Source organism: Salvelinus sp. IW2-2015, linkage group LG6.2, assembly GCF_002910315.2.
Source record: "Salvelinus sp. IW2-2015 linkage group LG6.2, ASM291031v2, whole genome shotgun sequence".
Classification (NCBI taxonomy): Eukaryota; Metazoa; Chordata; class Actinopteri; order Salmoniformes; family Salmonidae; genus Salvelinus; species Salvelinus sp. IW2-2015.
In genome coordinates this window covers 2,925,031-2,945,383 of record NC_036846.1, presented here as the reverse complement: position 1 = coordinate 2,945,383, position 20,353 = coordinate 2,925,031, and the positions used below count along the sequence as shown (strand labels likewise).

Genomic DNA, 20,353 nt, shown 5'->3' with positions numbered 1-20,353 from the left:
TTCACTGCACTTATTTTCACAGCAAGGGTGTTAGGAAGCGTTAGCTGTATCTGAGGACCAACTCTAGCTACCTGCTCTACAGAACAACTACTGTCAGCAGGCCTCTCCATCTTTACAATGTTGGGTCTTGATTCAGTGCACAACGTTGGTGAACAAGCAAGGCATCGTTTTTTCTTAACCATCTATGAATCCTGCATGATGAGCACGCCGTTCCTGCAATAGTGTGACGAAAACAAGACAACAATATACATCAATTGGAGGGTGAGAAGGGAGACATCGTATGGGCCCATTGCATGTTTCCATTTAGTGTGTAAAAAGCTTTGACACCTGCTCACTCCATAGGCTCACATATGAACTTTAAAACACCTCTTCTCCTCAGACACAAGATGTGTTAGTATGTGTGCGGCTATTTGATGTAAGTCTCTATGCCAGATTTTCTATAGCTTCAAAGTGTATATCAATAGATTTAGGTTAGTATTTTCCCCTACAATGAATTTGGGATCATGTCTCTTTTCTAAAAATGCATATCCTTTACCGATTGGCTATACATCCTTTCTGCAGCATCCTCTTTGGGAGACCTACCAAAATAACAAAGAAGTTGCCATTGAAATCAGTCGATTAACTACAGTAATCCTAAATGAAGTTCTTTGGCTGTTCATGCCTTGATAATAATGTCCCTTATTCATGGTCCCATAAACCATTWGGCCTAAATTAATAGCTTTGATTTGAGCCAACAATGAAAGGAAATAATATTCATAGTTTAGAGGGGAATCTTTTTAGAACAAAGTATATCAAAACCTTGTGAATCACTTRGTTCATCACGTAGCTAGAATACTCTAGTTGACCCACTCCAGACTCACCATTGGAAATAAAAGCAAAGATCCAAGGGACTGAGACCTTATCCCTTTAATAGTCACTTAAATAATCTCAAACAATATCACTTCACAACAACGCAATAACCCGAGAGCAGTTAGCTATGTCAGTCTGCAATCCTATATAATGTCATGCAGTTAGATGAAAATCTGAACATATTCAGCTTTCAACCTATTCTGTGTTTGACTTTTAACCTTTAATATAGTTGAATATCATCTGTTTAAATACAGAGTAATAGCACATCCACACGATTACTCCGAAAAGTTCACTGAGTCGAAGGGGGGGGGGGGAGAGACAGGTTCTCAGGTCGATGGCAGTGAGCCATGGGTGGGGAGAGTGGCCACTGAGACACAAGCTGTTGGTGGGGAGGAGGAAGGTCAGGTGGGGGGGGGGGGGGGGGGTTTACTAGCAGGAGCAGCTGCTCTCCGTCACTGCCATCATCTGGTGGCTTCTCCAGTTTGATATCGATCACTGAGAGAGGAGATGGTTAAGGAATATTATTCATTACGGTGTAATTTCATGGATATTTTTTTTCAAATGACATTTCACAATTATAAACAAAATMAAATCCATATACAATAGATAACCTGGTTCTCTGTTGTAATGTTTCCATCCAACCTTTTTATGCAATTGAAGTACAAAAATTGCACGACAGGCCTGATGCAAACAGCAAATGTTTCTATAAAACTTTCCAAATGTCTACAAAACAAATTACGCTAGGCAAGGTGGGATCTATGTCAAATAAATTAGTGGCAGTAGAAACMCTTATGAGCAAATATAATAACCATCATATTGAAGTAAACTTGGAGTCATGTGACGATATGTTGTGTGGTCCTCCCACTACGAATCGGGGAAGCATGCAGTTTATTATGCTACGGCTGAAATAAGTGATGAACTTCACAGGGTGGTGAAAGTGCAAGGTGATGACCTTGATGCTCCTCTCCAATAAATATTGAGGGTCTTATTCTGGTGATATGATCGATGCTTGGCTGCCATTTAACATAAAAATAATCTTGCTCTTTTGTCCATAATAATKTCATCATGTAAGCCATACCCAAACTGAATCTGCCAGCTGTTGGCTAGAGAGCACATGCCAAGACCAGAGTGGGCACATTCACTATTTAACACAACATTGTGTGACAAAACCATTTTTATGTGCACAACGTCGTCACGCACAGCCTTTGATCTGCAACAAGTACATTTGATGGAAACATCTCTGGTGGGAAAACGTGTGTTTTAATGTGTGTCCTGTTTTATGCAGATGTTTTAACATTAGCATGAAATTCTGCTAATTGGATAGAAACTTAACTACTGAAGCATTTCTGGAGCGTTGATTTACATGTTGAGCTCAAACTTGCTCCAAACCATTCTGCCTCGGGGCTAACCCCTTTGTGAAAGGATACTGTCCTCTTTGCCCTTCTCTGGTGTGCTATCCATCCCAGGTAGGGCTGCAGCAACACGGCGYAACAGCTGAGGAACCACAAGAAAATAACCAGTGGATAAAAACAGCCATACCACACAACGCATCAATAACATAAAGTTGGCCACATAAGTGATGAACTACACAGTACACCAAACATTAGGAACACCTTCCTAATATTGAGTTGCGCCCCCCCCCCCCATTTCACCCTCAGAACAGCCTCAAATCTTCAGGGCATGGACTTTACAAGGTGTCGAAAGCGTTCCACAGGGATGCTGGCCCATGTTGATTCCAATGCTTCCTACAGTTGTGTCAAGTTGGTTGGATGTCCCTTGGGTGGTGGACCATTCTTGATACACGCGGGAAACTGCTGAGTGTGAAAAACCCTGCAGCATTGCAGTTCTTGACACAAACCAGTGCGCCTGGCACCTACTACCATACCCCGTTCAAAGGCACTCAAATCTTTTGTCTTGTCCATTCACCCTCTGAATGGCACACACACAATCCATGTCTTAATTGTCTTAAGGCTTACAAATCCTTTCTTTAAACTTTCTCCTCCCCTTCATCTACATTGATTGAAGTGGATTTAACAAGTGACATRAATAAGGGATAATAGCTTTTTCACCTGGATTCACCTGGTCAGTCTCATGGAAAGAGCAGGTGTTCTTAATGTTTTGAATTCTCAGCGTATATAGTAACATCTACTGGAAAGTCAATATTTCCATTTCCATTTAAAATAAACATACAACATATATTTGTACATAGAGCTACATGCATTGGACAAAACTGATTTGGTTATTTATTACATATTAAAATCTTGGAAGATGTCTCAATAACACTAAAAACACCACAAGAAAATGCCCCTACAGAATATTTAACATTTTCTTGTTAACTTGTCACAAGTTGCCATGTAATTGTTCATATTTTATGCCCATAAAATGTCCATGATTCCATGCCAAACAGTGAGAAGCAGACATTTTGTGGAACGAGGAAAAATAAGAGAAAGACCCAACAACAACATGGAGCTAGACACCGCAGTACAACTGATGCTGAAGCGTTCTAAAGCAGTGGACAGGATCGACAACATGACCTGAGCACTGAGGGGAATCACAATGCAGAAAGGACTAGGTGGACAAGCCTTGAGGAGCCAGGTGACGAGAGAGAGAGAGAGGAGGGAAAACTAGAAGTTGTGAAAGAGGCAGCTGGCACTAGGAGGGCAGACTGGGCTGGACTATCCTGAGTGAACAGAAGCTCTACCTGTTTGACATTGTAGCCAGTCTTTGCGCTGGTTTCAATGAACATGACATTCAGTTCCTTAGCTCTCTGCTCGCCCTCTTCTGTGGTGATCTGTCTGCTCAGGCCACAGCCGAGAGGACGGAGAGATAGACAGACATGAAAGAGAACAGGCAGAGGGGGAAGGGAGAGATGGAGAGAGAGGAAAAAAAGAACGAGCTCAGAGATTCCAGTTTTTGGTTAGAAAGAGAGGTTAGTTTGGTCCCATCTCTGTGGAACAAAGGGATAGGAGAGGAAGCAGCTTTGCTGAGAAGATCAAACAGCTTGACACGATACAGAGAAACAATCCCAGGTCACTCACAGTACAATCACTCGTTCCACATTAAACCTCTAATCCACGTTGTACATCACAAATTATTCTTCCTAAGGCAGAACATAATGAGCAGTTCTGGAGGCTGTTTGTACACCTGCTGGTGGTAGCTGGACACCCACCTGTTTGACGTTATAGCCAGCCTTGGCGCTGGTCTCTATGTACATCACATTGAGTTCACGAGCTTTCCTCTCTGCAGCCTCAACAGATACTTGTCTGCAATGGCCCCAGGGGGAGGGACAGGAGGGGAGGGTGGTGGCAGTGGGTTGGGAGTGGACACCAAATCAAAGTGACATGGGGAGACACCGGGGAGAGGGAACAAAATAAATAAATAAAACAAAATTTGACAAAAACAAAAAAGGCTTAAAGGAAAACTCCACCCCAAAATGATATTTTGGTATTTGTTTCATTAGTCAATTGTAGTCCCAAAATGTTTTGCTTGTCAGCAATCAAGTTTCAAGATATGTCACTTACAAAATACAGAAATCATCCCTGTATGATGCATATTACGGGGATGATTRCTGTATTTTGAAAGTTACATATCAGTAATGGAGTAACTTTAGCATGGAGTTCAACAGATCAAAATCAGAAAACATATGAAAATGTATCATGTTGGAGGCGCCAAATACATTCAAGGGACGAGGGAGGAACCAGGCTTTGACAAAGGCTTTACACATACAACGGTTGTCAAAATATGTCGACATTTAGTTCAGGGACCACATTACTGTTTACCACCACACCAACTACGCTCTACACACACACACACACACACACACACACAATGTACCTTTTATCAGCCAAGTCTGTTTTGTTTCCCACAAGCATGATAATAACATCACTTCCTCTCTCTGTTCTGACGTCATCAATCCACTTTGAGGTTTGCTGGAATGAATTGAGATCTGAGGGGAAGAAAATTAGCAACTTGGAACGCATACAAAATGAGCATGACCACTTTAAATATAGTGTGAGGTATGAACTCTACAGTGAAGGGGTTATTAATAACGTTAGACACATTTGCAAATCAGAACAGTCGTTGCTCTTCATTGGAAGTACAGTTGATTTCAGTAGAGTAGCCAGGTGTTAGTAAGCAAAAGTAAACAGTAAGTTAAGTTTAAGCACAGAAAGGAATATTAGTCCCCACGCCACTGTTAATACAAGGGAAAACTCCCTAATCCCCATGAAGTTGCATCATTAAAGTCCCTACATGGTATAGTGACACTGACTGCCTCCAATAATAGCAACACTACTCATACACTGAAAGCTGTTGCGGTTTGCTACTGTGTTATAGAAGATGACAACCTCCTTCCCAATGTAATGTCCCAGTGGCCCACAACCCCTACAGTGATGAGGGCACAGCTCTAACTAGGCCAGGAGGCTCTGACTCACTGGTGATGTCATAAACCACCACAGCAATGGTGGAGTCGCGGATGTAGCTGGGAATGAGGCTACGAAAACGCTCCTGTCCAGCAGTGTCCCAGAGCTGAAGCCGGACCTGGGGATTGGGATGGAGGAGGAGGAGAAACGGGACAGACGGAAAGGGGAAAATGAAGAAGAGGATTGACAAAGAGTTGCAAGAGAACAGCAAGGCAGCAGAGGTGAAAAATGATCATGCATCCTGGAACAGGAAAAGCTTTCCCCATGCAGCTAGCAGATGACCTGTTCCCAATGTTGATCCTTTTTAGTGACCTATTACAGATGGCAAATGTTCCAAATCAATGCTTTTGGTGCAATTAAAGTCAACCAAACATTGCTGGTAACCTCTGCTAGCATTTTCCCTATTCCTTAGAAAAGCCCCTTTAGAGACATTTCCACAAGCACCACTGGATGTACTGAGCTTGAGAGACTTCCATCATCCCTCTCTATAGGCCTATTTGCACCTATTGGGAGAAACGTAGAGGAAACATTGCACTTACAAAGTCATCTACAACATCTACTCACTTTAGAGTAGCATAGAATTTGCAGGGAACGGAAGCCCTGAAGCGCCAATAACCTATTTCCTGATCCGGTTCCTCACTGACCACAAGCAAGTGTGGTTCAACTCATTGCTACAGTCCAGTGACGTTGCCAAGCTGTGGAAATACTGTTTGCCCTGTTCTCCCCTTCCGTCCACTGAGAGAGGGCAGGGACGTGATACCTACTTGCTATGTCATAAACCACCACAGCAGCGGCTGAGTCTCTGATGTAGCTGGGGATGAGGCTGCGGAACCGCTCCTGCCCGGCCGTATCCCARAGCTGGAGCCGAATCTGTGGCCAACCGTGCAACAAACCGAGGAGTGGACACAGTTCGAAACCCAGCCATGGGGATGGAMGGGAGGAGTGGACAGAGGGAAAAAAACGTATAATGATGGAACTAAAAACAGAATCATGGCAGGAAAGAAAACTTGATTGGCTACATGAAAACTGATAATTAAACTGCAAATTATAGTTCCTCTACGTCCATACTAAACAAGCAGTCTAGTTGGGATGAGATAAAAAGCAGACTACCTAAGCCCATTTTTGACAGTGGCATGTAGAGGGATATACAATGTTTATGCATGGACACAAACTCAAAGGACACGTGAAATGGTTTCAAATGAAAGGCTCCAAGTGATGCAATGATATAGAAACAAAAGTGGTACTTACCGTACGATCTTCCAGGTACATCGTTTTCGATAAAAAGTCGATGCCAATTGTAGCCTGCAAGACCAAAAATTAAAATTCTCAGACATCACATGACCAATCTACATTCAACAAAAAGCAGAAAAGGGATGACCTTGTGTCCTTATTCTTTTTCAGCTTTGTAGCAGATTTTATGTAAGCTACTATCAGGTTAGAAAAACAGAACAATTCCCCCAAGCAAAAGAACCAAAAGAGCTTAGAACAGTGTGCATGCCTACTAATATTACTTATGTTATGCATTAGTTTACATGCAATAAATAACCAGTACTGTACTTGAGATGAGGTAATGTACCTGATAGGTATTGTCAAAGCTGTCATACATAAACCTGGTGATAAGCGATGTCTTCCCCACTGTAAAGACAGACATGCAGAGCAGAGAGCATTTAGTTTACATTTTGACATTTAGGCAATTCCACAGTAACAGAATGATGCAGAGACTAATTTTTCACATCAAAAACTGTATGTCAAACAAAAACCAATGATTGCAAAGTTAAAGAAACCATACAACTACGCACAATGACGACTTATGACAATTTCAACAACAAAAAAATTAAAAACATGTTTACTTGAACAGCGCAGATGCAAAGTCTGCTAACAACAGCACTGTTCTTTGTAATGGTGCAGGCACACCAAGAAATCTGACTAGTTACTTAGCAAAGTAGGAGGCCGTTCCTTTTCTTGCTAGAACAAAAGACGCCCCTGGTGTGTACCGACGAACCAGCCGCTTCTACTTGTAGAATCGCAATGCTCGTCAGTGGCCGAGAACTTGACTTTGAGCCAATCAGAGAGCACAAACCGATTCGTGAAGCCAACAGAAGTATATAACAAATTCACTTTTCCCAGTGTAATCCACCACATTTGTCAGAATTGTTCGAACTAAAATAATAAACCCGCATAATACATCYTTTTTCTCAAGTAAGTCTTTACATCTAGCTAATAAGTTTTGTGCTTGAAGGATTTTTTTTGTCAGGTCCAGTTTGATAATGTGCACCTGCTCATTAGCGTTAGCTTGCTGAGCCAGGCAGTCACACAAACAAACCGAATGGGGTGGTAAATGCACACAACACTAAATGCTTTACCAAGCTAGCCATTTAGCAAGGTGAAGCAATAATTGAATTCACTCTCCATTATCCCATACTGTCAATACCAGTTCGCTTGCTAGCTAACGTTAGCACCGCAACACATAGGGCGTTCACTCACTGCTATAGAATTTAGGGGAAACGCAAGTCAATTAGAGGGAACTACRAAATAAATGTCAAAACGTAATTCTCTTTGCACAAGGACTCGGAGTAAAAAAAAATCTTGATCTATCGATTGGTCGAAACTTCAAAACGTGTATTTGTGTGATCTGACTCAATGTAGCAGAATTAAATAGACAAAATCAATTCTGTGGGTGCTAGATTGACACAGTTAAGTCTTCTCTGCTGGCTGCCAGTGTTGCCAACTCCTCAGTAAGGAAAGTAGCTATTGGCTGTCCTAAAAGTCGCTAGAAGACGCTAAATGACGTCACCGCCTAATTTGCATAATTGGCCATGTGCATGTCATTGTGATGGATGCTGTAGGAGAGAAGAATAACGTTGTGGGAGAGACAAAAAGTGAGTAAAAAACACTGTAAATATGTTTAGAACTACAAATGAGCAAGCTGCAGAGTGGCACACAGCAAATAAGAACCAGATATTTGAGGCCATACTCCTCCAGCACTTTATAGACCCCATTGTTAATCCCCTTCATAACAGAGGCATTGTCAGTCCCTATCCCCAGGAGTTTCTCTTTTTTAAGACAACACTTTGAGGAAAGCCACAACAGCACGGGCTATAGACTTGGCATCTCCTCCCTCCAAGTCAACAAGCCCAAGAAATATTGATACAATTGTCTGCTTGCTGTCACAGAATTACCTTATCACAACCCCCAGGTATTTAGAAACACTTACATCCGTGGACTCATTGAGGAGGAGGCTGAAACGCTGGTCACCCACATCTGCAACCAACTTTTTCAGAAAGTATGGTGCTAGAACACCATTAATCATTTCTGTGCACTTTGTCCTGTGCATTTTGAAGTGGGTAGCAGCAGTGGAGTCTGAGAAAGCAGCTCTACATGCTTCTCCAATGTGATTACATGCCAGCATGGAACATTGTTCAGTGATAGCTAATGCCATTTGGCATAAATGGCAGCTTGTTTTGGGTGGAAATGTTAAGGCTTTGCCTTTGAGTATGTTTGAGTTTGTGTTTTTTTACATCACTAAGTTTGGCGTAGAAATCAGCCTTACAATACAGACAGTATGCCCGAGTATCATCTCCAATAAACGGCTTCAACCAGCATTTGAAGGGTTTGATTCCCACTCCTTTCTGTATTTTTGAGTGTACAGTTTAGACTGAGACATGAGCTAGCCGGCTAGATGTTTAGCTTATGTCARAGAGGCACACACACAGTGGACAAGGTGAGTAAGTGACTGAGGCTATGAGAGTCAAATGCAGTGATTTATTTTTGTGCAGTGATTTATTTTAGACATAGAACATTTTACATCCCGCCCTGAATGTAAGTGGTGGCTTCCCGCAAGSGCGATTCATTTACAGTCTGGACAAGGAAGGGGTGAACATTTGCTCTGACTGCAGCGCGAGGACTGGGCCGCCTGTGAGTGCTTTGGGACAGGGGTGGGGCCCACGGCAGCACATTGAGAAGAGTAAGAACGGTACGTGCTTTCACGTCAGTCTCCCATAAACACCAGAAAAAGTCACTAGATTTGTCGCTAGTCGATTTTTTGAAAATGTGTCACTAGAGGGGTCTGAATTCTTGCTAAATATAGCGGCTAAATTYGCAACACTGCTGGCTGCTGAGGTTGATGCAGAGAAAGAGGTCAGTGAGTGAAACACGTGAGCTAGTTGGCAGGTGACTGCTAGGCTCTTAATTCATCCTTCCTCAAAAACCCATTGGAGAAGGTGGTCAGAGGGGAGGGACCTTGTACCTTCTCCTACACCAGTTGCGGAGATAGGATGCGAGCAATCAAGGAAATATAAAATCAAACAAAGCCTAGTAGTGCTGAGCGATTAAACAAAATGAAAGTTATTTTTTTAACAACTGTTGGTAAATTATCTGTTCAATTATTTGAATTCCATGTTATTTTTTGGGTGAGCTCAATGCGCACACAGCAGTTTCTCCAGAGATAAATCAGATCCAGCCTGCACTGTGTCATGTAGTAGGGAGTTATCGTTTCCGACTGGCCAATATTCTACAGAACTACCACGTTTTATGCGTTAAACTAACTACAATGACCATAATCCATTGCGCATCTACTTTTCCAGTCTGTGTTTCTTTTAGGACTACTACGGAAGAGAGAAGAATGTGCGATCCTGAGTGAGAGCGTAGCAGTTGCTTCCCTCTACCTGAAAATACATGATCTAAGTCAGGGTTTCCCAAACTCGTTTTGGTTTTTGCCCTAGCACTACACAGCTGATTCGAATTACTCATCAAGCTTTGATTATTTGAATCAGCTGTGTAGTGCTGGAGCAAAAGCCAAAATGTGCATCAAGGGGAGGCCCCTGGACAGAGTTTGGGAAACCCTGTTCTAAGTGATTGATAGTTGGTATTCAACAGTCATAAAAGTATGCCTTATTTACTCTGAAGAACTACAAAATAGTGATAGTCAGACAGCATAAGCAGCAACTCAATAGAGATAAGATGACTTGAAATAGTCATCAAATAAAACAAATGTTAATAAATGATAAGCAGTAACAGGGAGTCACTACCATCATGGGACTTTTATAAATTGTTTTATACCGTGTAACAGCATTCAACTCACATAATGCATTTAGTGTAAACTTTTTTTTTTTAACAACCYTGGTTATTTTTCTAGGATCTAACCGAATTCAAAAAGCACTAAATTGCTCAGTACTACCTAGTAGACATCGTGTGGTGATGTCACCCACCCCCAAAACAAGATATGATTGAATAGTAAAATTAACAGTGTCAAATACAAATAAATCAGCAGAATGTCAAGGCTGGAACAGAAACCTGCACACCCAGTAGCTAGATCTCTCGCAGCAAGTTTGGCCATGCATGTTCTAGGTCTATGCATTTTTAATTATAAACAGTATTTTTGTTGTCCTACAACCAATTCTAAAGAGTAAACCAATGGCATATGTATAACCTATTGGAGACAAACCCTTCAGTATCTCCAGGACTTGGGACTTTCATCCGCAAACAGGGTTTAGCAGCTTTCACAGGTCTCTGTATCTGAGGTTAGGAGATTATACCAGTGATTTAACATTTCATTGCAATTGTGTTTTTGTATTGTCATAGTTCTCTCTTTGGGACTAGCTAAGCGAAGTAGTGAACATTGTTGTTTTTAGCAGATCAAGCTAACATGTGTCAAATTAATATTGGATGGCTGTCTATTCTATTTATACATGTAGCTAGCTGATGTTACCTAGAATAGATGGATAACTTGATTAAAACGCACCACCAGTGTGCTACACAGCATCCTGGCGCCACCGCCACCTGCTGCTGCTAACGTTCCTATCCATACAGGCAATGCAGCCCACTGGGATGCTTCTTTGGGAAATCTAGAAACTGTAATTTTCTAAAAATAGATTTGATCCCGGCCGTAAGGACCATCCAACCCACAAATACTATGCTCAAAACGCTAATTTTAACCTTGAGAAAACTACTGAGTTAGCTAGTCGTTTACAAGCGTGATGGAAGAGCGGTCGTTTAAACACACCAGAAGTTCTTTGGGGTTCCAGTGTTCACTTCCTCTCCTCCTCAAAAAGCTGTTAATAAAAAGGTATATAAACTATTCTGGGCCCTCAGAGTTTCACTCTGGACAGACAGTATTTGCACAAGGTATAAGAAGTAATCAGGTATTTTATGTTGTTTCCACTGGATCAGAGCATAAAATGTTTCCCTTCCACGCCAAGGCTCAGTGGTTATCGAAATAGAGGGAGAGCTGGAAAGATTTTTCAAAATACATTGAGGAACTATTGTCATTCTCAATGGATGTAAAACCAAATCCAATTTTATTTGTCACATGCGCCAAATACAACAGGTGTTGACCTGACTGTGAAATGCTTAAAAATAAGAGCTAAGAAAATATGTACTAAATAAACGAAAGTAAAAATAAGAACGAGGCTATATACAGGGGGTACTGGTACCAAGTCAATGTGTGGGGGTACAGGTTAGTTGAGGTAATATGTACATGTAGATAGGGGTAAAGTGACTATGCATAGATAATAAACAGCGAGTAGCAGCAGCGTCCATGTAGCCATTTGATTAACTGTTCAGCAGTCTTATGGCTTAGCAGCTGCTAAGGAGCCTTTTGGACCTAGACTTGGCACTCTGGTACCGCGCGGTAGCAGAAAACAGTCTATGACTAGGGTGGCTGGAGCCTTTGGCAACTTTTAGGGCCTTCCTCTGACACTGCCTGGTATAGAGGTCCTGGATGGCAGGAAGCTTGACACCAGTGATGTGCTGAGCCGTACGCACTACCTTCTGTAGCGCCTTGCAGTCAGAAAACAGACTTTGTTGACTTGAAGAAAAAATGACTTTGAGAAGCTCCATAGCTTATTAGTGGAGGTGAGTTAAGATGATCAGAAACACTATCAGACATTCTCAAAATGGGCACATTTGCACATAGACCAGGTAGCCTACGGCAACTTCTATGCGTAATCAGGTGCGCATCCTTACTCAACATTGACAGGAGCGCTCCAAACAAAAAATGGAAAAAAATAAAAAAATAAAAACTCATGAATGGAATGAAATATAACTTGTTTCTCAGTGTAGCATAGGTTGTGAGCCTTGCAAACAACTTGTCCACTCCGACAATGAGAATAATAAGACTAATAATATATTGAATGCATTAATAACAGAAATTACTGTAACCATTTCTAATCTGCAATGTTTGTTTGATGGGGACTAATGGTAAAAGTACTACAGGTGATATGTAATGGGGTATTGATAGACACTAAACACTCAAAGGGCAAACAATTCACACAATAAAGTTATGAAACAAGGAATGCGCACCAATTCACGGGAGGGAGTGTATTCTGGAGAGCCACACTCCCCTTCTTAGACTGTCCACTGAGATAGGTGCAAATGAGACAGGTGTCTCATAAGGCATGAAATATATATTTGCGACCGCTAAACTAAAACGACTAATTGGGGTCAGCCCTACTTCGCACTCATTATAAATCACCTACAGTTATTCATTGGATTATTCTCTACAATATAACCTTAATATGCTTGTACTTAACAATATTGATCAACTAAGAATGTTAGTTTGAGCTGACCGATTCAAGTTTAGACCGTGCCGCTCTTGGTTGTATCTCTTCCATTGTCGGTGTTGGGAGGCATTTCCATGCTTTGGACCAATCAAAATCAACTTCATACCCTTGTCATTTTCATCTCCAGATTCTTGGCTTTCATTGGTGATCAATCTAAATTGAGGGGCCGTATCAACGGTGATTTAAAGGGAAATATTCCAAAATACATGAAAACTGCAACAGATTGCTTTCAGGGAGGGTAGACATTGAAATTCAGTCTGTTAGCTTTTTAAATATATACACTGAACAAAAATATAAAACGCAACATGTAGAGTGTTCCCCAGTTTCATGAGCTGAAATAAAAGATCCCAGAAATGTTCCATACGCACAAAAACCTTATTTCTCAAAAAATGTTGTGCACAAAATTTGTTTACATCCCTCTTAGTAAGCATTTCTCCTTTGCCAAAATAACCCATACACCTGACAGGTTTGTCATATCAAGAAGCTGATTAAACAACATGATCCTTACACAGGTGCACATTGTGCTGGGGACAATTAAAGGCCACTAAAATGGGCAGTTTTTTCACAACGCCTCAAGTTGAGAGGGACCGTGCAAATGGCATGCTGAGTGCAGGAATGTCCCACCAGAGCTGTTGCCAGTGAATTTTAATGTTAATTTCTTTACCATAAGCCACCTCCAACGTTGTTTTAAAGAATTTGGCAGTACGTCCAACCGGCCTCACAACCATGTGTATGGTGTCGTATGGGCGAGCGGTTTGCTGATATCAACATTGTGAACAGTGCCCCATAGTGGTGGTGGGGTTATGTATGGGCAGGCATAAGCTACGGACAACCAACACAATTGCATTTTATCAATGGCAATTTGAATGCACAGAGATACCGAGGCCCATTGTTGTACCATTCATCCACCGCCATACCCTCATGTTTCAGCGTGATAATACACAATTCCTGGAAGATGAATATGTCCCAGTTCTTCCATGGCCTGCATACTCAGACATGTCACCCTTTGGGCATGTTTGGGATGCTCTGGATTGACGTGTATGACAGCGTGTTCCGGTTCCCGCCAATATCCAACAACTTCGCACCGCCATTGAACAGGAGTGGGACAACATTTCACAATCAAATCTATGCAAAGGAGATGTGTCACACTGCATGAGGCAAATGGTGGTCACACCAGATACTAACCGGTTTTCTGATCCATGCCCCTACTTTTTTTTTTTTTTAAAGGCATCTGTGACAGATGCATATCTGTATTCCTAGTCATGTGAAATCCATAGATTAGGGCCTAATGAATTCATTTCAATTGACTGATTTCCTTATATGAACTGTAAATCAGTAAAATTGTTGCATTTTGCATTTATATTTTAGTTCAGTATATATGCCCAATTTTGTTTTGTAGTCTGCGGATTTCATTTAGAAAAAMCCCATGTTATCACACTAACCTGCAGCCACTAGCTAGCTTATCAGATGATGTTGGAAGTTTGCTCCGTTCTGCCCGCGGAGCGTGACAGTTCTACTGAGCAGCGTAGAACTTATTTTTGACCATGGCCGCGATGACAATCTAATCATGCTAAATTATKAGAGTAAATCATCTGTAACATCTGAACCGTATATGGTAAAGACATGGGTATGGGCTATTGTTTTTCTGATGTAATTCTCTATTGAATAAACATTTTTATAAACCTTGAATGAAAGAGTACAACAGTGGTCACCAACCTAYTCGATCAACAAACATTTCAGTAGAAAAGCCAACGATAAAGCCTTGCACGCTTATTTTTTATTTTATTCGTCTTGCACTGTTGGCGGTAGGTGCACTTGATTCAGAAGCCCTGTGCGCCAGGTAGGGAGTGTTCCCATTTTGAACCTTTTCATTTGTCTGAAGGGATAAACTGACTACCCGGGGGACTGGGAGAGCTAAATTAAGTGTGCCTACTGCTCTGGCCAATCAGATAGCTCAAATCACCATGCCTAAAGCATCCACGACCCCACAGTAAAGTTTCATACTAGCCTATGTGAGATTTCATTAATTTTAAAACCATGACCATTGAGAGACTGTCAAAGAATACAGCAAACACTTTTACAAAACGGCTTCTCCCTACTTCCACTCGCACGACAACCAGCACTGCATCTGCAATGAATTAGTAGCCAAGTGTATCGATAGGCCTGCATTTTATTATTAGCAGCTCGTCATGTTTATTTTAGTATCAAGGTATTATTTCACTTACTCTGGTCATAGAAACAACATGGATTTGTGCATGAGGCAGAAATAATGCAATGCTACTCGAGTGTAACCATTAGGTAGGAAGACTGTCCCCTCTCTCTGGTCAGTCTCATCAGAGGGAGAGAGCAGGGACCGTGAGAGGCAGACCCTCTGCTGCTGCTTTTTTCCCCTCTCCCGACTGACCAGATGCAGGTACCATCAGTCCAGTAAAATAAAAKAACMAATTATTTGCAAATGATTTCCATTTATGCTGAGCTGTGCCTCAGAAGTGATACAACTGATCAAATGTTTTATCAAAGCTCGAGTTTTGAAATATAATAAGGTCTGAGAAGAACATTGGCAGGCCAAGCATAGCAAAYAATCTGGAGGAAATATTCACTAATGTTGTTATGTTTTATAAGCGAGTTAACACACTCCAGACTGTGCGTTGTCAGGGAATTACCCCACACCTCAGTGGTTGAAGTGACTTTATATGACTTAACACAAACCTCATTCCTACAGAACTGTTTTTATTTAGGTTACTGTTGCATAGTCTTACATTTAAAAAAAAAAATCTGATCAGTAGATCTCTGCTTGCTTTTTGACTCAAACTGATCTTGAATCAGAAAAGGTTGGTGACAACTGCCCTAAAACACATAAACTCCGACTCTTGTCAGCTAACAGGCAGCTGCTTCATTCAAAAACAAATKKATTTTTATTTAATAATGTTGCTAGTTACTCCAGTCATCTAGTTGTGGCCATCTGGTTAGTATCAATGGCTTACTACAAATTCTAGTTAGCCAAATAGTAACAACATTAGCACAGCTGGCACAAGCCAAACAAACTACTGCCACTTTGTGGCCGGAGTATTTCAACAAAACGGAGGTAAAACCGTAGCTTTTCTAAACCCAGAGGCGCAGCTTTTCTAAACCCAGAGGCGCAACATCGCGAGAATTACGCTTACGAACCAGACCGGTTAGAGAAGTCAAATTCTTCATTATGTGTTAATTTTCTCGAAAACTAAAAGGCACAGTGATGTAATCTAAAAGGCACAACCTAGATGAGCCAATGTCTTAAGTAGTTGAACATGTCATTACTCCAATCGTGAAAATAACACATTTTCGTCAAAAACAACTACATCGAAGGAGCGTCTTTAATTTGACGTTCTGCACAAGAGCARTTCGGCACGAGACGACCTTAGACCCATTTCTGCACAGCTAGCCAATGTCGCCATGACAGCTACAAGTGTGATCGAGATTTCTATTAGAGGAGCAGTTTTTGCCTATCTTTGAACAACAAAGTTAAATGCCGAAACTCTGGGCAGAGGTTCTAAGTACCTAACGTTATCSGCAGTCAGATTTCTCCGCGTCTGACCCTTAATTTTCAGTGGAAAGTGCTAAGGCATCCTTGTGCATACAGACGTATGGTTTGTTTAATTTACAATCATTGGTTTTTGTTAACATACATTTAAGTGTAAAATCTGAGTGTACCATAGAATTGTCAATMTGCTAAATTATGCAGTTACCATAGAATTGTCAAATTCCTAAATTATGCATGATCCTCTGTGGAACTGCAATTTGGGAGGAATAGTAAACGTAGCCTAGGCAGAATTGCATTATGAGCATTTAGCTATTTAAAACAATTGAATATACTGACAGTAACCATGCGTTAAGCGATCATATGTCATTGTTTATTTGTATGATAACATATCTAAAAAAGAATCGACAGACTACTGAACCCACGGCGCTGAGCTGGCAAGGGTGGAGCCACGAATGGAGGAGACAGCTAGCAAGCTAAAATGGACTGGAAAACCAATACAGTTTTGGSTCTATGCAAATCTAAATTAAGATTTGTCTGAGGAAATAATATGCCTTATGTCTAGTTTGTAAGCAGCCCAGTGCGTTTCCACCCAAGCTAACGCGTTACTAGGCTCCCCTCTGCTGACAGACGTGGCTTAGCAAAGTTAARGTTAGCTAGCTAACAGTATCCAACTGTTAAAGTTTGCTATATGACTCCACACAAGCTGAAGCTACAGTAGCTGGCAAGTAAACATTCACGTAACTAGTTGGCTAAATAAGTCTAACTACCCAGCAGAAGCAAGTGTAACTTCAACAAACGTTATTGAATGACACCGACAATTCAGTAACGTGCTAGTACTGTAGCTAGCCAACTTAGTTACAGGGTATGCATGACTTGGCTAGCTAGCTAAATACGTTGGCGTCTTCTTGGGCAACATCTGATTAAGTTGGATAGCTAGCAAGTTCCCTTTACATGTTATAGTCATTGGCTAAAATATAGCTAGCTAGCTAACCTAACGAGGCATCGTCTGAGTGTTTTAAAGCCTCATCGTTCTGCCTCGGCCTGGCTAGCTACCGTACTGTTAGGCTAATGCCAGCTGGCAGTACTCATCAAAACGCCCCACAACAAATAACCACATTACATGCCCRGAATACTCCTCCACTTACCACTTTGCTCGCCTAAGAATACGAGCTTAAATTTCCGCAGGGGGTTGCCAAACTCTCCGCCGCCGGTTGTGGTTGACATCTTTATCAAAAGATAAACAGCTAGCTATATGGCCAGTTTTCTATGTTGTCTCGATAGGTTAGAGTCGCAGGGTAGTAAAGCCAGAGACTGTAGAGAAAGCGAGACACCCACTCCCTCTTCTTCGATGGGGTTTAGCCAATGTTCTTCTTCCTGTGAATTTCCGGAACACTTGACGCGGTGTTACTTATTGCTGCTTTTCGCAGGTCGGATTGCACATTCTGGTAACAAAAACAAAAGTTACAGGTGAAGGAGACATTTTTAAATTGCACCACCAACTAGCCCTGCACCTTACCTATACACTATCCCCAAACCCCACCACCCCATCCCACAAAATGTGAAATTTTGGTTTACATTGGATAAAAGTAGTTTACATTGGATAAAAGTAGTGACTCAGAGCTACAAAATGGTATATCATACACTGTAGTTAAGAAACAATGGGAAAGTAATTCTGCTTTGAAAGTTGATAAACTTGTAATCCCACTMCTGAAGAACTATTCCTTGTCTACACCTATTCAGCATCATTCACACCCTCTTAAGCATTAACCCCACCCATCTCTTTAAGGATTCACGTGAGGCCATGTGCTAAACAGAGTGAGTTAACATTTCCAGACTAAAAGTGGGAAAAAGGAAAAACTCCAGGTAAAAATGCACTTTATTTAGTCCGTGGCCTATATCCTAATCTGACTAAGTGTCCAGATAAAATAGTATAAATATTTTATAATTATTAGATCATCCTTACCCAGACACACTGGTCTAAATTGATGGGTCATGTGAAAGAAATGCTATAGCCACCCCCAGCCACATCTAGCTAAGTGGATGGGTCACTATTGTCTCGACATGTACACATCTTCATGAAATACAATAGATGGCCGTAATCACCCCCAGACACACCTGGCTAACTTGATGGGTCAAGTAATATTCTGGCGAAGTGGAGTCTGTTATGCACGCCTCTTGGAGGGAACGCAACACCCTGCTACACTCAACTCCCCGTAGAGTGAAAGAGGTATGTGATTGTAGGTGTGGGTAAGGATGACAGAGCCAGAATATTACAGTTTACTGGGAATTTATTTCCTTAACACGGTAATTGTGGGGGAAAGGGGCTGTACTGAACCAAAACAAAGAAAGTAAAAGTTAGTCCTCCCTCCTACCCACTACTTACCTAACCTTAACACCACCTGGCGCGCTAGCCAAAATACAGTGGGTGGTCCGCCCAGGTCTTACCTAGTGTGCATAGACAGAGTACATACTACGGGTATATGTATGCCCGCAGGCCTCTTGCCTAAGCACTCCCAAGGTGCCTTCCTCTTCCCCCCTGGGAACAAATTAAACAGAATAATACAAACTTAAAGTGAACAAGTTCAATAATCAAAAACACAGAGTCCTATTGGCACACATACCTCAGAAGTAGCAGCTACAAAATATTTCCAACAAAACTGTCTCTGAGCAACAACAAACACAGGACATCCAAGAAGCTCTCTTTTCTAACAAAGGAACACTGGCTTTTATCCAGCTGCAGAATGAGTTTAATTGCCGACAACTGTATCCCCTAACGAGAGGGCGGGATCAGAGCTCCAATCTGCAATTGGGCCGAACAATCAGCTGCTTGGGGGAATCCAGGAAGCCATTTCCTGAAATACACATACATATACAGAAACCCACAACACAGAAACTGGGGGACGTAACACTTTTGTTTAGCAAGCTAAARAATGAACCATAATCCCAACCCATAGCTACAGTACAAACAGATGGTCATAGCTAGCCACTGTCGTGTCTTTGGCTATGCCGGATTAAGTGATATGACATGCTATTCTATAAAAATCATTTCTCTGTAATTAATATTACCTGATTAAGCTAATCAGGTAGATAATTAACTAGAAAGTCGGGGCACCACGAAAGAATGTTTATAGAGCTGTTATCTTCCGAATAAACTCTTAAAGACCTAGTAATATCTTACATCAATAGCAGTCAATATTAATCGTCACCTTATTTCAGTCTCATCTGAAAGTTGTAAATTCTTGGTTATCTTCATGAACCCTGGCTAACAAGTTGAATCAGCAATACAAACTTTGGTTTAATTATTTATTTACTAAATACCTAACTAATCACACAGAATTACATATACACAGAATGGATCATACATTGATTACTAATTATGTCCTACAAGAAAACGTCCCTGGGGGACTGGTTACATAAAGAGAGGGGGTTGGGCTTGAATGAAAGCGCGGGAGGACTGAAGAACAAAGGGAGAAGCTATGCTATCGTAAATACAGAATCTTATGCATTCTAAAATAACCGCCCCTTTGGAAAAGGAAAATGCAATAAATATTTACTCTGAGCTGCGCCTCAAGAGGTTGGTTGTAGATGGAAGGCCGTGTTGCCCAACAGAGATCTTCCTGTCCTCAGAAGAATGTCTCTGGTGGTAAACTGGATACGTTGTAGTATCGTCGTTGTGTGTTAGACTGGATCCGTCATCGGTCCTTTCCTAGCCCACGTTTACAGCGGCCGCTGCTCACTCAACGGCTAGGAGGTATCACTTCTGTAGTGAATAAGAGTTCAAAGTTCATACCATTCGCAACCAAAGCTCACGCTGAGGTTAGCTTAGTTCTGTAGTTGACGTTAGTCCTTTTAACATGGGACCGTCATCCTCACCTCCTTGGAACAGGAGGTTACATTTTCGTCAAGGGCTTTATATAGTGGTAGGAGAGAGGGCATGTTTCATAGTTTACAACCAATGTCTCTTCACATGGGCGGGCCACTGAGTGAGCAGAGGTTCACCCTTA

At 41.5% G+C, this 20,353-nt stretch overlaps 1 protein-coding gene across 3 annotated transcripts; it reads right to left on the bottom strand.

The window, feature by feature from the left end:
• Positions 1-1,047: 1,047 nt before the first annotated feature.
• Positions 1,048-17,684, bottom strand: LOC111965674 (ras-related protein Rab-6B). 3 transcript variants are annotated; one of them, XM_023989874.2, is made up of 8 exons: positions 17,495-17,684; positions 6,847-6,905; positions 6,519-6,572; positions 6,035-6,140; positions 4,684-4,795; positions 4,019-4,112; positions 2,277-2,343; positions 1,048-1,344 (listed from the first exon to the last, which is right to left on the bottom strand). In XM_023989874.2, exons 1-8 carry the CDS (start codon positions 17,571-17,573, stop codon positions 1,139-1,141), a joined length of 777 nt encoding a protein of 258 aa, XP_023845642.1. In that variant the 5' UTR covers positions 17,574-17,684; the 3' UTR covers positions 1,048-1,138. The 3 variants fall into 3 exon arrangements, with proteins under 3 accessions (XP_023845642.1, XP_023845645.1, XP_070300288.1); XM_023989877.2 differs by lacking the exon at positions 6,035-6,140 and adding an exon at positions 5,283-5,388 and having other exon boundaries at positions 17,495-17,670; XM_070444187.1 differs by lacking the exons at positions 4,019-4,112; positions 6,035-6,140 and adding exons at positions 3,551-3,644; positions 5,283-5,388 and having other exon boundaries at positions 17,495-17,670.
• Between the last annotated feature and the right edge of the window lie 2,669 nt (positions 17,685-20,353).